The sequence below is a fragment of the Ctenopharyngodon idella genome, chromosome 6 (assembly GCF_019924925.1).
Source record: "Ctenopharyngodon idella isolate HZGC_01 chromosome 6, HZGC01, whole genome shotgun sequence".
Classification (NCBI taxonomy): Eukaryota; Metazoa; Chordata; class Actinopteri; order Cypriniformes; family Xenocyprididae; genus Ctenopharyngodon; species Ctenopharyngodon idella.
Genome location: NC_067225.1, coordinates 21,247,417 through 21,263,956, shown reverse-complemented (window position 1 = coordinate 21,263,956; position 16,540 = coordinate 21,247,417). Strand labels below are relative to the sequence as shown.

Sequence of the window (16,540 nt, the reverse complement as noted above, 5' to 3'; positions counted from 1 at the left end):
AAAATATTTATTACAATTTTTTCTCCGATCTTTTCATTGTGATGCAGTAGTTTATGTCTGCTTTGTCTCATACAGATAAACCCATACAGGACACCTTTTATCTTCTCAAATCTGTAAATAATGTTATCAAAATAATCTTAATCTTCCAAAACTCACAATTTTTTATTCTTATATTTTTTTACAATCCACCCTGAATATCAAGGCTGCAGAAACAATATAATGCAAACAAAAGAAGAAAGAAAGAAAAAAAACTATGTGGGAATTTTTACAGCTGTACCAAAATTAAAAAAGAAACTTAAATCTGTGATAAAGCAATTTTTATACCCTATCAGCAAAAACAAGGTACAAAAAAGGAGATGCACAATTTACACCAGCAGTCCCTCATGAAATAAAGAACTTTTAAAGAATCAAGATGGATCTCTACTTCACTGCCAGCAGCAGGGATAGAACTCAGCGCCCAAAATGAACCTCAAATGAACTGTTTAAGGAACAACATAGCAAAACAAAGCGTGCAAGCCATCTTGCTGAATCGCTCAAACAATGTTCACAGTCATTACAAACCATAGACATTGGATCAATTCCTGCATTATAAACATTACATAAACCAAATAATGTTTAATGCTTTCTATTCCATTGGGTAGATTTTATTTGGGATTTGTGAAGGAATAAGTTCATCAAACCTTTCTTGTGTTTATTGAATACCCCTTTATCAATCCACATGCAATGAATGTAAAGCTTTTGAAAATGATTGCCACAGCATTATTTCTGTAAGCATGAGAATGCTTTTTATAGAATAACTCTGAAATGTTCAGGATTTCAATATGGTTTAAATCAGCTTTTAGGTTATTCAGGAAAAAAAAACTGCTTTATACCATATATGGTCAAGAAAGAAGACAGCAGTCTGTTTATGATTTTTTGAAAGTTTTGAACAGAACCTAACCAAAGTGAACTGAACATCTGTATGTTCGTCTGGCTTACCAGAACGCAACATATAAAACAAAGACCCTTCCATTCGCACTTTACCTTTATTCAAAAACCAGTTCCCGACAAACTCTTCCGCAAGCTAGGTTTCAACTCTAACCTTAAAAAGGTTTTCTCACGTGTACTTTGGAGACATGAAATCAGATATATTAGTATGATTCTGCAGAATGAAAATAGTGAAAATGAGCAGGGTTTGCTGTAACTGGAGCCAGAAATGGACTGATGTTCTAGCTGCCAGACTGTACGTGACAGTCCATTTGGTGTTGCTTTAGTTCTTCCTTGCTGCAGGGATGACTGGCTTGAGTTCATTTCTATGAGGGACTGGGAGCAACGTCGCAGTCAGCGGCTCACAATGATTGTTTCATCTTAACACTAATGCTACGAATTGTTTTCGCGAAAAGGAAAAAAATCTTTCTGAAAGGTGTCAAAGCCATTTTATAGAACATTCAGAATGATGTCATATTTCACGTTAAATCACGGTTATAATTGGTGGTGTTATTATTATGAATTAGTCTTTTTCCCAAGCAAAACAAAAAAGATCTGGTGGAGGGGTGCATGTGGCTTTCTTTGACATTTCTAGTTCAGGATAAAGAACAAAAAGCAGACAAGAGAGAAGAGCGGAAAAAAAAAAAAAAATCAAACAGAAAAGACATTGCCTATGAGGTGACAAGTGAAGTATTTTTCTCTCCGCCTGGGATATGACAGATGTTTCTTGTCCATGAAAAGAATCTTTCCTCTCTTCTTCTTTTAAGTTTGAAATAAATGGATGTGATGGAGGAGACAGATTAAGAGAAAGAGAGAAAGGGAAATGTGAGAGTGGTGTTTAAAGCCACATTAGGTATCGTCATCATCGGAGGTCTGGCTGCTACTGCTCGTCTCAGACTCGGAGCCCTCTTCCAGGCCAGGGTTTGAGGTGTTCCTCCAGGTTAGCAGGGCCACACTACGTGGCTTCAAGAGCACACCGTTACGCCCAAGACCAATCTTCTTCATCTGACACAAAACACACACATATATAGTCAGTCACTCAGGAAATTAACTATAAATGTCCATGATGCACTTAATTTTAAACAAAGAATAACCTGAAAATAAAATAGACACCATATGCATGCATGCATTTCCCATACCTGTTCAGTTTTAGCTTGAAACTCTTTGAGTTCGTCTTCAGTGAGGGGCTGGAAGTTGTCATCATTTTCTGGGTATTCTTGCCATCCCATAGCCTTCAGCAACCTGTCAGAGAGGATCCACATGTGTGAGTATGTGGATTATGGATGCTGCCTTGTGGCCAGATCAATGTGTGGCTCTGTTCAAAAACCTAGTGTGCTGCCTAGGGAGGCAGCATTACATTTTTAAGTGTGCCTCCAAAATATCAAAGATACATAGTTTTAAAAAAATTATTAGGTGGCATTGCAAGTATCCTTCATGAGGAAAGCAATCTCAGATAAACTATGAACTCAGTGGGGGAAAAAAAAAAAAATTATAGTGATTGAACCAAGGAAAATTTGCTTGCAAATAAGCTAATTTAATTTAAATAAAATCTACATGCATGGAAAGCTTTTGATAACGATTGCCACAGCATTATTTCTGTAAGTGTGCCTCCAAGGTATCAAGTTTTGGGAAAATTATAATGTGGTATTGCATGTATCCTTCATGAAGAAAGCAAGCTCAGATAAACTGTGATGAACTCGGTGAAAAAATAAATCGATTATGGTGTTGAACCAAGAGAAATTTGCTTGCAAATAACCTAATTTATATTTTACTTTAAAATGCATTTAAAAAAAATTAAATGGATTAGGATAAATAAAATATATATTTATTCTATTATCAAAAAGTAAAAATGTATTCTATTATCATAAAATAAAAGTTTAATTAAAACTATTTTTATGCTTGGAATATTCCACCAACCAATATGCTAATGGCCAAGCTCATGAACTCAACTGTCTTCCATATGCAAGAGAATTGCTAATTGTATGATACATGTAGGCCCTGTTTCCAACTGGCATTAAGATGCGTTTTGGTCGATTGGATCACAAGTAGACACATACCCGTTTACACCTGGTATTTTAATCCATCTCTTTTGTCCACTTTCAACCACTTCTGTCCTGGTTTCTTCAAGGGGAGGGTCTATGAGCGGGTAAATGTATGATCTTTCGATCTAATGGACAAAATAGGCTCGGGCAATTTACATATGAACGTGCCCGGGGACGAAAGAAAAACATATGGACAGCAGCAGCATTCATTTCTAGTCTGACAGCCACAAGACCACACCGAACGCGGCGAGTACGTGTTAGAAATCAGGAATGGTGAGACATTGTGCTTGGTACGTTTCTCATCTTCAAACCAAACCTGGGTCTTCAGCCAGCAAAGTTTAAATTCCGTCTGGCTAGTGCGATTCCCATGATGTTTATGTGTTAGGTCAGTGGGTGGTCTTTAGTGGCTGTTTGAACACATTCGCCCACATGAGCGTTTCCACTACGAAAGCAATCCGGTCTTCAAAACGGGTTTTCGACTACCTCTGGAAGTGGTAGAAAGTGGACAAGCTAAAAACACTTTACACCCCATTTACACCTGTATTTAGCGTCGTCCACTTGTGATCCGATCAACCAAAATGCATCTTAATACCAGGTGGAAACAGGGCCGTAGTTGCTGCCCAGTGCCCATGTAAAGCATTCCAAATCAGTCACTTGCGACATACCATTTAAGCTACTAGAAGGCATTTGCCCATGTAGGCGGAACACTAGATTTTGGAATTGAGCTTATATGTGTCTGATAGATGAGAATGCGTTGAAGTGTTTGTATGTGTGGTTGCTCTGACCTGTGTTCCGCCTCCAGAGAGCTGGACAAGTGCTCTGGGTCTGAGTCACTGAGAGAGTGGGAGATGCCGTTCTCATGACTCTCTCCAAACTCTTTTGGTTCAGGGGTGCTTCCCTCTCCCTAAACAAAGAGATAAATCACAAATGAAGGCTTTAGCAAACACAAATATGAGGCAAAACAAAATCTATCAACTGCTTATTGCAGGGCTGTTACTGTTAACTAAAACTAAAACACCCTGATGAAGGCCTGTTTGGGCCAATGTGCGTTGTTTTTTTTTTAAAGATGTAGCCCCTCTAGTAAAGGCTTTTTAATACCAAAATCTATGAAAGTGCCTGGAAGTAAGCTCTCATTTTGCATGGAAATATCCACTAATATATTTTTGTATCTTGTACCCTTTCCAGAGCACCCATATTTTTTATTCTTTTTTTGAGCATCAGATGTGTAATAGATGAAAAACTAAAACAAATGATAACTGAAATGAGTTTGTTGAAGTAATTTTTTTTTTTTTAAAACCAAAATATAAATAATACTAAAATGAAACTGTCTTAGTAAACAAATTTAAATCATGAAAATAAGCAAAAACTAAATGCATCATATTTAAGTTGACAAATACTATGTTCGTTCATAGTGAACAACTGTTCAAGTCAAAAACTAGTGGCCGATGGCTAACATAATGCCAAAAAACAAAAACAAAATTGTAACTGATGTAAGGGTGAAAATCTGAGCCAATGCTGATAATCTTAAAATGAGCAAATGAAGGCAAATGAATCTGCAGATCAGAGATGAATTCATCTGCACCTCTGCTGGAGCTCCTGGGCTGTGGCAGTCACTCATATCCCCGTTTCTCTCATCCTTTAGTCCACGCAGGAACTCACTCTTACGGTCTGTGCTGCGGCGCATCAGTTTTAGCCGTGAGGGGGTTATGTCTATCGGAGGGGTGGTGCTGGAGGGTGGCTATAGAGGGAAGAAGAGAGAGGGAAAAAGAAATAGAAAGATAAATATGAAATGCTGGGTAAGCATGTTGATTATTGATTTTCTCCTATTGATAAACATGATAACATTCTGATGTTTATTGAATAATGGAGAATAGAGAAGTGCAGAGAAGATGTTGTAAACATTTTTTGATCAATCGCAATCTGATTGTGTGTTTGGCATATGGCTACATAGTACAAAGATACAACGAAAGGATTTGTTGAAATGAAGCCAACCACTATCATATTTTTTAGGAATGTTGGGTACTAGTTCCTTATTGGCAAGAGATAAAAAGGAATTTAGAAACAGTTTTTGGTGTGGCAAGTCAATGTAATTGTAAATTTTTATATTTGGATAATATTTAATTTAATGGGTGGAACAACAAAGATAAGAAATTGATGTTAATTCTCCAGGCAGCTAGCAAAATGACAATTACAAGAAAATGGTTAAAGCTGGACCCATCTATGTGATGGAATCTTTAAAGACACAGACAGGAGAAGCTTTAAGAATATGGAGTAAATGGACTTAATACATTAAACCTATACAATCAGACTTCTATTGATTTGGAAAAATGTGTCTATTGAACGGTAAATGGTCTGAAATGTAGTTCCTTTAATGGCAGGTTCAGACTACACAATATCAGCCCGATTTTATGATCCGTTTCGCATAGAGTGTCGTGGTGATTCGTAAATTACAATGGCCGTTAGGATGCTAGAATCAAAAGGTTAATCTTGTACAGTGTGTCATAGTGGACAACAACCGACACCACATCTATGACGCTTCACGGCATCCTGGACAGAAAGACTAACATGATTCTTTTTTTTTTTCCAGTCCTCCATGACGGGTTCCATCACATTTGTGATGTTGACCAATAGGAGAATAGAAGCTCTTTCATACACAGCTTTTAAACATGGCGAAACAAAAGAGACGATGGTATTGGTGCTGCTAGGTTGAATTATGCGATGAAGGAAAGGTTTGTGGAGCTATAGCACAGGAACATGTCCACTGTTGGGTTTTCTTTCTTTTTTTCTTGGGCTTTTTCTGACAACAAGACAGCCAGTACAAAACATGCCACGTAGCCACTGTTTGTTTACTGCTCTTTTTTCCCGGAAATTAGTGGCTAGTTCCACCCTCTCGATGAAATCACACACATCGTTAAAGACGGTAAGCGATGACTGTTCGGGAAGCAAAGTGTAGCCTGACATGTTTCTCGTCCATGACACGAAAACAACTTAGGAGTCAAAATTGCATACTCTGACACAGTGGCTATCATAAGAGACAAAAATAAAATGTAGTCTGAACCCGACATAAGAGTTTTAAGAAAGAAGCTCCCCATGTTGTACTATACATAGTCACTGAGACAAAACGGGGGAAATATAAAACATTTGGAAAATGGAACGATTTTATAATCGTAATAATCAGCTCTGACATTTTAAAATGACAATAGCTTGGTTTAATTACAACCAACTAATAAAAAAAAGCCCAGCCTCCATGCCTGACTTTGTCATTTTACCTCTTTAGAAGTGCCATGGGCAGGTGCACTGACAGGTGTCAGAGGTTTGGTCACAGACACAGGGCTGGTGAAGGCTGAATCCCGTCCAGAGAAATGCAAACTCACTTTAGTTTCCCTTCCATTGGGTTTCCATGGGCCAGACTATAAAAAAGGTTTTTATTTATTAAATGAAAACAACACAATTGCCCTAATACAATAAAAATATTATTAGGAAAATCATGGTCTTCACCATAAGTGATGTGATTAAATAAGCTGGTATAACAAATCACAAACATCACACAAGTACTGTTTTCAGATCCACTAGCTCAGTACCTTGGTGGGGGCAGTGGCAGGTTTGGGCACCAGATTCTTGTAGACACTGGGTCCAGTGATGGGGACTTTAGAACCATTGGCGGGCAGAGGGCCAGCGCTGGCAAAGCCAGCCGAAAATGCAGCACTGGGGTCCTCCTTAGACACTTTCTTAATGACCAGCATCTTAGACATAGCCTGCTTAGCACTAGGGGGGTTCTCTGTAACAGAAGTTGCAAAAAAAAAAAAAAAAAACTTTCAGAACAAACCATGTAAAACAAACAATGTAACATAATATTTTAATACCATGCAGGTGGAACATGGTGACTCGATAAACAAAAGCAACTTTACCCCATACTCCTGCCGGAGTCCCAACAGCACGAGGCTGACTTGCTGGCTTTCCAGTTGTCTCTGGGTTTAAGGAGGGCTGAAATTCACATGAAAACAGAAAGCATGAATGCAAACTAACTACGCAGTCAGTTCATTACAAGGCATGTAAAGAATGACAGAACTAAACCTCTTTAATGACATAACCAGTTAACTCATGCCTGGTAGGGGTGTGACCACACTACAAAGGTAAACAAACTCAAGAGAAAAAAAAAACTTACAAAATCCTCATCAACAAACTTGAGCTTGTCATCGTTGCGCTCCTCATCAGAATATCTGTCCTGATAAGAGCCACCTTTGCGTGGATGAAAGTTTCCATTACGTTGTCGGTGGCCCCCTTGTCTGTCCCTTTCACCTCCACCACGTTTGATATGCCGAGCATGGTGGTGGTGAGGGCCTTCCTGGCCCCTCTGTACCCCATGCCAGCTGGGGGTCTCCTTCCACCCTGTTCCGCCTCCCAATCCCCCCTGACTCCCCTTCGCAACACCAGAGTCTACAGAGTCATGCCTCAACAGAGATGGCTGCTGCCACCCATCACCTGAAGAGAAAATGAATAGCTATTACAGTGGGCAGGTCAGAAAGCAGGTTAACTCTACATGTGGAGGAATTTAAATGCATGTTCAGCAACCTCCAGGGGCTCTTAGTGGGTCATTGTTGAAGAAGCCATCAGAGGAGTTGTGTCTGCGACGGTTTACTCCCGGCCGGCTGTCTCCGCGGGGAAAGTGCTCTCCATGCTTCTCAAGGGGGGCAGCAGGGGACTGAAAAATCACACAGATAGCTTCAGCTTTAAAAAGCTTTTTTTAGAAAAGAATGATTAGGCTCAAGAGAACTAAGAGTCAGTTGAGTTATGCTGTCCTGATTTTTTTTTTTTTTTTTAATGAACAAAGTCAATACAAAGTCAACAATGCATTACAATACCTTGGCGGGCTGAGGCGTGGAGAAGTTAAGCCAGGCAGGAACAAAGTCATGCTGCGCCATTTAGGTCCAGTGTCTCCCGTCAGTGGATGGAGGCATCAAACCTCATGGCCTGAACTGACAATGCAAGCAACAAACATCATGTGACTATAATCTACTACAACAAATACCTCCCATTAAAGCAAATACATTTAAAGTCAGCATGAAATGGAAATTGCAATCGTGTTTTTCCCTATTTGTGATGTATATCTAAGTGAAATGGCTTCTTTAACTTTAAAAAAAAATGTAGGGTGGGACTTGATTTTGACTGGATCCTTGTCATTTGTTAATCTTACTGCCCAGTATTCACGCCAATGTACACATTATCATTCTTGATGTTGTTGCGAGGAGGAGGCGGCATATGAAAAAATAATGATATGCACAGATAAATCATTTAGGTAAATACTGCAATATTTCATAAAAAAAAAAAAAAAAAAGAATTTTCATCTTTGATTTCATGGTATCTTTTTAAAGGTGAAAAGTTTAATTTTAGCAACAACAAATGCAAAAATGTTTTCAAACAAGTTTTGAATGTTCCCCCATCAGCCAAAGGTCAGGCAAACAGGCAGTCTTGACCTGAAACTCATGTCATTGGTTGAGCCAATGTTGCTGAGTCAGGCTGAAGAGAATACTCAATGAAAGAGAGAAATGCTTTGAAAACACCACAGGGTTTACACTTTTTGTAGAAATCAACCTACAAATGGCTTGCTTACAGTTGTATCTGCATTTTAAAGGTGCTACAAATGATTTTTGGAATATCATGCATACAATATGCCCAACTTGACAGATATTACTGAAAAATGTGTCTTTAGAAATCACACCTGTGACAGCCCTAGGCTCTAAACAGAGTGAAGGAGCTGGCCCACATATTTGAACCTATCAGAAAACCACTTGGAGTGGAGGAGTAGGGTTTAAGTGGACTAAATGATTGAAGAAGTCTAGCATACATCACCAGAGGGAAGTCTGTCATTGTCACAGGAATATCGAGTTACAACATTCTGATTTAAACACTGAGGCGAAAAAAAGCAGATATTGATTACATGCCGATTTTAAGGGAAATAATTTAGCATATTTAATGTCTTTTTTTAAAGACAAGCTAGCATTTTCTGGGTTAAAACTTAAAACAAAACACACTAACTTCTGTTTTATTGCTCTCTTGGCCTTGATATGATTGCCTATTTGTTTAGACTTAAAGAAAACCAACTTTAAAACTAATTCAACGGAATGACAAATATCACATTTCATTACATACTGTAAGACGTAACTAATTCATAGTGCAAAATAAACAATACCAAGGAACATTCTAGCTAAATGTTGTGGCTTCTTACCCCAGAGACAAAGGCTCTGTAGTTCGATGGCCCTGTCCTTGGCTGTGTCTGTGTAGAGGGCCCAACCAACGCACTTTCACAGGCTTTGAAGCCTCAGGACAACCGCAGCTCCTGCCACAGGCAAACTCCAGTTTCCAGGATGGTGCAAACAAGGGGATGGAAGTGAAACTTGTGCAGCCCAAGGTGAAATTGTAAGGTGATGGAAAAGATGGTGACGTGTTGTTTTTGATCAATGGCGTGTAGCTGTGGAAGAGTAGCGGATGTGTTTGATCTGTAATGCCAGAGTGACTCTCCACGACACCCTTAGTTCACCGACGATGACTGTGTGCATTCAGGACGACCGAATACAAGTCCAGTCTCTTATTCTGGAGGCTTGTGGTAGCAGCACGTTGTGCCTGCTCTGACACTCAGAAGCTCCTTTACGAACTCATTTTCGGCTGAAGACACACACAGCGACAAAAAAAAAACGGAGAGTGGGTTTGTACCACACAATGCTGTTTTGCGGAAAGTGGTGATCTGAATATATTCACCTCATCAAAACAGCGAAGGTGCTACGTCAGAGCGAAAAGGGGAGGGGGGCTGATTTGTCACATCACAATAGCTAGAAGTGCTTTATGTTATAAAGTCATGAGAATTGCTTTAACCTTCAACAGCTCATAATTTGGATGATTCAGTGAACCAAACAATGAAAACTTGACATCTTTAATTCTCGGCCCACATGGCTGATAAATGGCTGGTGAACCAATATCAGGTTAAGCTACCGAAAAAATTTAAAGTAAATATGATTTGCCTCCTAACAACACTTCCGATCTTCCAGTTCATCAAATTAGAAGAAGCTTCCACAGGTGAGTAACTTGAAGCCAATTTGCACAGATTCTTGTTAAACACGATGTACCGTGCATTGGTGATTCAATGAAACTCAATGACAAAACACAAGCGTCCAGGTGTAAGCAAACCTTAAACATTCACTGTGAAACAACAGGTGTACTCCAGATTGTATTATTGCATGTTGGGAGATCTTGGGTCTCTAAAAATCCTGCAGTCACAAATCCAACAGGTCGTTCTTCCTCCAGATCTTCACAATTAATCTGCAGACCAACTCTGTAAAATAACATGCAATATTTAGATCAATTTATATATATATATATATATATATATATATATATATATATATATATATATATATAGTTGCATGTTAGTGCACTAGAGAAATTAACTCTAGAGGGGAGAATTTCACTAAATATATGTACTATATTAACTTAAATATTCATTATATTTACCTGTTAGTAATGTCTTAATTATTCAATATATGTTTAAATTAATTTGTCATGAAAACAACAAGTTATGACAGTAACTGCGTAAATGATTAGATTGCAAAAATGAATTGGAGAAGAAAAATAATTTTATAATTAGATTTAGAAGTTTATGCAAAACCTGCCTTGTGCGCAATTTACATGTTTCCTTCCATTTGAGTGTTAAATATTATATCTAAAAATAAATAGCAACTGAATGTAATAGTTTGAGCTCTGCTGTTAATTTTAACCTTTAATTTTATAGTAATGTGCAAGAAAGGGCTCCCTGTAGTTTACAGCATTAGCTGAGATAAATTTGTTTTTATCCTTATAGAAATGTTAATTATAATTTAATTTATTTAAAGACAGAGAGACACAATTTGTTTAATAAACCACTGTTTAATAAAAAAAAAAAAGAAAGAAAAAAGAAGCAATATTATGTTTAGTTTTCTCCCCCTGCTGTACCGAACCGTGACTTTAGTACTGAGGTACGTACCGAACCTTCATGCTTGTGTACTGTTAACACCACTAATATACATATTACATATTCTGTGTGAAATTTATCATATCACGAGAATAATATAATATTTTAATATGTCAGAACTTTTAAAATGTTTTCCCAATCTTAAATAATTATTATTCATGCAGTTTCTATCACCTCTAACCGAGTGACTAGAAAATATTTGAACTTCATAACAAAAGTCACAAAGCAGAACTACTTAAGTGGAAATTGTGGAACCCATACATTTTCACAGTCAACCATTTTAACCCCCAAATCTTGAAATCGAATTAAAGAATTGTTAATGTTCATGTCCCAAATGCTGGCTCAGAAACAACCACTAAAACATAAAAAGTTTGTCAGCACACTAAGCTGCCTTGACAGATTACAAATGTGCTACCACAACTACTTGAAAGGAAATAAACATTCTGCTCATTATCTACTCGTCTGCATGTTGTTCCAAACATGTATGTTTTTCTCCCTCAGAGGAAAATGCAAGATAATAGGCAGAATGACATCTCGTCACAACTGACTTTCACTACACGGAAAAAAGTGAAAGTAAATGATGACTGAGGCTGTCAGTCTACTATTCTGTAAAAAAAAAAAAAAAAAAAAAAAGTCTTTTTCTGATCCTAAACCATACAAGTTTGGAACAACACGAGAGAGAGAGAGAGAGAGAGAGAGAGAGAGAGAGAAAATTATGACAATAAATGTAATTTCTGAGTGAACTACGTGACTAATCATCTCTTTGCCAGGGGATTTTAGATAAAATATATATGTCCACGGCAATGCATTTTCTAGCTAACGTTACAGTAAGATAAACAATTTGTTTGTATAATGTAACATTAAAACAATTAGAAAGTAAAGTGCAGGAAAACTAAAAGCAGGCTTAAAACTAGCAAAAGAGTTAGCTGCAGGATATGAACTAGAATTGACTTTGAAATATATTTGTGTTAATAGCAAACTAATATTTAATGTGCTCATCCAAACGTTCTGGCGCATACAGTAATTAAACATAACTAGAAAATATCGCAAACTACGAGTAAAAACTAACTCGCCTTTCTACTTGCTGAACACTCGCTAGCACGGCACAGTTAGCATAGTAGGCCATTCAATGTGTGCATAAACCTTTTAGTCCACGTTGACTGATTAAATTTAAACTTTTCAGAGCAAAGAAACTTTTAGGCATCATTAGACGGCTACATAATGGTGAATTATAACGACTCTGACTTGTGTCTTGACGGAATGCGTGTTGTTTTAGCCACGGCGCGAACTAGGCTAAGCTAGCATTCCGAGCAGAAATAAAAGTGTTGTAAAATGGCTCCCTCTCGACACCAAACCAACCGAATAAACATTTCGACATACACCTACCTTTTGATCCCTTGTCTATCCCAATAAGTTAATCGAAGACAATTATGCGCCGCTTGTCAAGTCAATTTGACAGTTTGGAGGTTGTCGTATTTCTGATTCTGTATTTTGTTTGTGTTTTTTAATCACACTCGTTCCGACTTTGCCAATCCATCTAGCTTGTTCCTGTCTACTTCTGAACAGACGAGCTAATCGATCGCAGAGCAGAGCTCTCGACGCGTCATAACATTCTCCCTCAGCTCAAGCCAGCTGAAGAAATTAGTCTCGAGAGGTCTTGAAACACACAGAGCGCGGACTCTTAAAGTTTGCACTACTCGTGAAATATATTGTTAAATTGTTACAAAAAATAATGTGACCAACATGGCAGAATGGGCGCAAATGCAAATGAGTTCTACCAGAAAGCATCTCTTGAGTCCACGGTGTCTGATTTCACAGGCTTTACTACACGTGAAGTAACGAAAAATAAGCAAATATGTGCTGGCCTATATATTGCATACAATGACAGAATGCACAAAGTTGTCACCAAAATCTGAACAGGGATAGGTTTTGGTGACAACTTTGCGTATTATATAACATTGCACTAGCTCCCTTTTCAGAGAGAAAAAAAAAAAAAACAAAAAAACATGAACTTGGTGCATAACATACAGTATGCAGACCAAATAGGTGAATCGTGTATTTACTGTGGGAAGTTAAAATACAATATCAGGTATCACAGAAACAGCACATTCCTCTTTTGCACAAACAGCATGAGGTGTCATTTAGTAAATAATGCTCAAACATATCTGAAAAATCTTTTAATTTGGAAAAGAATAATTGGATATAATAATAATTAAACAAAAACTTTATATGTTTGTGCGTTTCTTTGTTGTTCAGACATAATTGTATCAGATTTGCATAATTTTTGAATAATCACATCTGATATGATCTTATCTAATCAGAAAACTGGCTTAAATTTAAATAGCAACAAATTGTATTTGAATAAGATATGAAAAAATAAATTAATTAATAAATAAATTTGAAGTGTGAACATGGCTATGATGACCAACATCATATAGACTTATATATAATGATAATAAAAAATTAAAAATCTATATTTTTATAAAATATTTACATTTATAATTCTATAAGTAATACATTTATATTTATTAAATTTAGATAAGTTTTTAACAGCACTTGTTTTGCTACACTCCATTCCCATGAGACTCCATGCCATCCATAAAAGTCTATAATGTAGTTTTAAAAGTAATTACTGTATTTAATTTTAATTTAAACACACGATCCGGGCTCTTCCGTAGGACTTTTATAAGAACTTTCCAGGCATTTTGCGTATTCTGATGTGTCTGGCTTCACATTTCCACGCGCGCTGTAATGACCTTCTGCTGACTAAATCTACGTTTTATTTTAGGACGTTATGATATGAAATCAAGGTATGTATGTTTTAATAAGTTTTATCGAACCATGTTTCTGACATAAGATATAAACACTGCTTGTGCACTGTTAATGTGTTAGCTTTTATAATGTAATTCAGTTCAGCAACTTGACATCCGATTCTGATTCAGACAGCACTGCAGTTACTGTCCTTAAATGAATTATTAACGTTTTCATAATATTTGAATTGCAGGTAAAATGTTGGCCAGGATAATCGGACGTCACATCCTTAGTAACTTTGGGGTGAGTTAAACATTTGACCTGTCATATTTTTTTTTGCCGTCAATATTCTTTTGCACTTTTTATTATCACGCATGTTTCTGTTATGAATAATAGTATACTCTAGTGTTACCTAATGGAAATAGACCTCCAACACGTTATGTATTTTATTTTTTTCATTGTTTATGAGAAGAATTCTCATCAAGACAGAAGCAATTGTTTTAGTTCACATTTGTTCTTTCATCATTTGTTCTTCAGGTGTCCAGTAAGTTTGCCTGTTTAGGGCAGCGGACCACTCATTGTTCAGCACTGTTTACTAGAGGTTTATATGGACAGTTGCCCCCAAGACATGTTGCTGGTTCTATTCTGGGAGCCCAGTCATTTCACTGGTCTGGTCAGAGACTGAAGAAACGGCCTCAGGAAGAGAGTCCACCAAGAGAACTTGATTTGCTTCGTTATGACATGAGAGACCTAAAGAAAGCTCCAAAGCCGGCCCTCTATCTCGGATTATCTGGTCTTATACCTTTTGTATCCGCTCCTCTACTTATGGCTGTCACAGAACTGTATCTTCCCGAAGTCGCATTTGCTCAAGTTGCATACGGAGCGTCCATTGTTTCCTTTCTTGGTGGGGTACGCTGGGGTTTCGCCCTGCCTGCCGGGAGTCCAGCAAAACCTGACTGGCTCAATTTAGCCAACAGCGTGGTTCCCTCTTTGATTGCTTGGACAGCACTCCTTTTTTGCCATGACATTACACAGTCTGCTGTGCTTGTGATAATGGGGCTTGGGATAGCATTGCATTATGACTTGTCCCTCCTGCCCACATACCCCAGCTGGTTTAAAGCACTGAGGACAATCCTCACAACTGTAGCCTTTTTCTCCTTGATAGGCACTGTTGTCATTAAGCAGTTTTATCCTGAGAAGAAGTATTTCACTGATAAATGATTTATGCATATTTGTAATGTCAATCCATTGATATTAAATATGTTAAAAGTTTCATCACTGATAATGTGTTAAACCATATTCTACACCATGATGATTCTGAATCTTTCTCGGTTTTCATTTCTGACTCAATTCTCTTCCTTTTTATAAAATATCCATTTGGCTTCCTATTGTTGACGGTTATCGGCCAAACGGATATTAAATTGCAGTAGTGAATTCAAATGACTATAGACCGATTTTCCTGACTTTTAATATAACTTCACATACTGCATCAGTTAGATTGTGAGAAGTCAAATATAAATACTGTGGAATAAAAAGAGAAATGCGTACTTACCACAGTGTTTGATATTCTAAGTGATATTGAACAAAAAGCAGTGCAAATGCTAAAAGGTTCGAAATGGAAAAACTATTGTATTGAACAAGTAAACTTTCAGTTCCCAACATTACTCTGATTATTTTTCTTTGTTGTCTTGTTTAACTATCCTTTTTTAATGATTTTAGCAATAACATAAAATTCTGTGTACTTCATTTCAAATTCAAACAGCTTCATTTTACTCAAATATTACTTGAAGTTAATTGTACTTAATAGAAAACAAGTTATTTGAACTCAATAACTGATTATATTAAGTAGAACTCAAATGGAATGAGTTACAGCAGATTTCCAGTTAAACTGTTAAAGGGGAGTAAATTTTAAAATAAAGTGTTATTTTATGTTTTTTGATCAATATTAAAATATGGGGTGATCAGTTAGTGTTTAATGTTTTGTGATGTTTGGGGGGGGGGGGGGCACTTTTGTTATTGCTAATTAGTAGTTAACAGTAAAAGATCTGAGCTAATTTAAAGGTTCTGATTTTAATGCAAAGTATTTAAGTGGAATTATATTTTAATACTATGTGGACTCAAATGGAATAAGTTTACAGTAAATATTCATTTTTAAACTTAAATGATTTAAGGCAATCAGTTTCCTCAAAAGCTTTGAGTTCAGTTACCCTAAAAACTTGTTGGGTTTTACGGTGTATGCTGCTGAAAGTTTTTTTTAATGCTTTAGCTCATTATCTTACAGTACACTATTTGTTGACCATGATTAAAATTTACTACAATAAATAAATAAACTAAGACTAAGATCCTGATCCACCTTTCAAGTAAGATTCACCAAAATATAGACCATGTTGCTTCATGCTGTTTCAATTTATTGTTTCTTTCATGTTTCTTTTTGAAGTACCCCACGCCCCTCCTACATCACAATTTTTGATACAAGCCAAAAACCTGGCATATGGCTCTGTTCACCAACTCATAATTCAGTGCTCCCTAAATATAACTTGCAAATCTTTCCCCGTCATCTCATTTTACAAACACATTTAATTTACATAATTCTCCATAACACACATGGCGAACTTGTCATTGAGTATAATTTAATTATAATTCAAATTTCATTTAATAAATTTCATAATAATGCAAATGAAGAAATTAAGTCTGCTGCTCATATTTGCTGTGCCTTCTTTTTTCTCAGTATATCTCAATAAAATACATTCAGTTGTTTTATGCCGAAGGAAAATGTAAT

At 36.9% G+C, this 16,540-nt stretch overlaps 2 protein-coding genes across 2 annotated transcripts; one reads left to right on the top strand and one right to left on the bottom strand.

Moving 5' to 3' along the window:
* Positions 1-137: 137 nt before the first annotated feature.
* Positions 138-12,733, bottom strand: gpbp1l1 (GC-rich promoter binding protein 1-like 1). Its single transcript, XM_051898011.1, has 12 exons — positions 12,397-12,733; positions 9,235-10,335; positions 7,871-7,984; positions 7,581-7,710; positions 7,174-7,490; positions 6,917-6,992; positions 6,590-6,786; positions 6,278-6,418; positions 4,591-4,746; positions 3,794-3,912; positions 2,106-2,208; positions 138-1,971 (listed from the first exon to the last, which is right to left on the bottom strand). Exons 3-12 carry the CDS (start codon positions 7,928-7,930, stop codon positions 1,816-1,818), a joined length of 1,455 nt encoding a protein of 484 aa, XP_051753971.1. The 5' UTR covers positions 7,931-7,984; positions 9,235-10,335; positions 12,397-12,733; the 3' UTR covers positions 138-1,815.
* A 968-nt stretch (positions 12,734-13,701) lies between these two features.
* tmem69 (transmembrane protein 69) lies at positions 13,702-15,425 on the top strand. Its single transcript, XM_051896546.1, has 3 exons — positions 13,702-13,820; positions 14,015-14,064; positions 14,299-15,425. Exons 2-3 carry the CDS (start codon positions 14,020-14,022, stop codon positions 14,980-14,982), a joined length of 729 nt encoding a protein of 242 aa, XP_051752506.1. The 5' UTR covers positions 13,702-13,820; positions 14,015-14,019; the 3' UTR covers positions 14,983-15,425.
* The last annotated feature ends 1,115 nt before the right edge of the window (positions 15,426-16,540 follow it).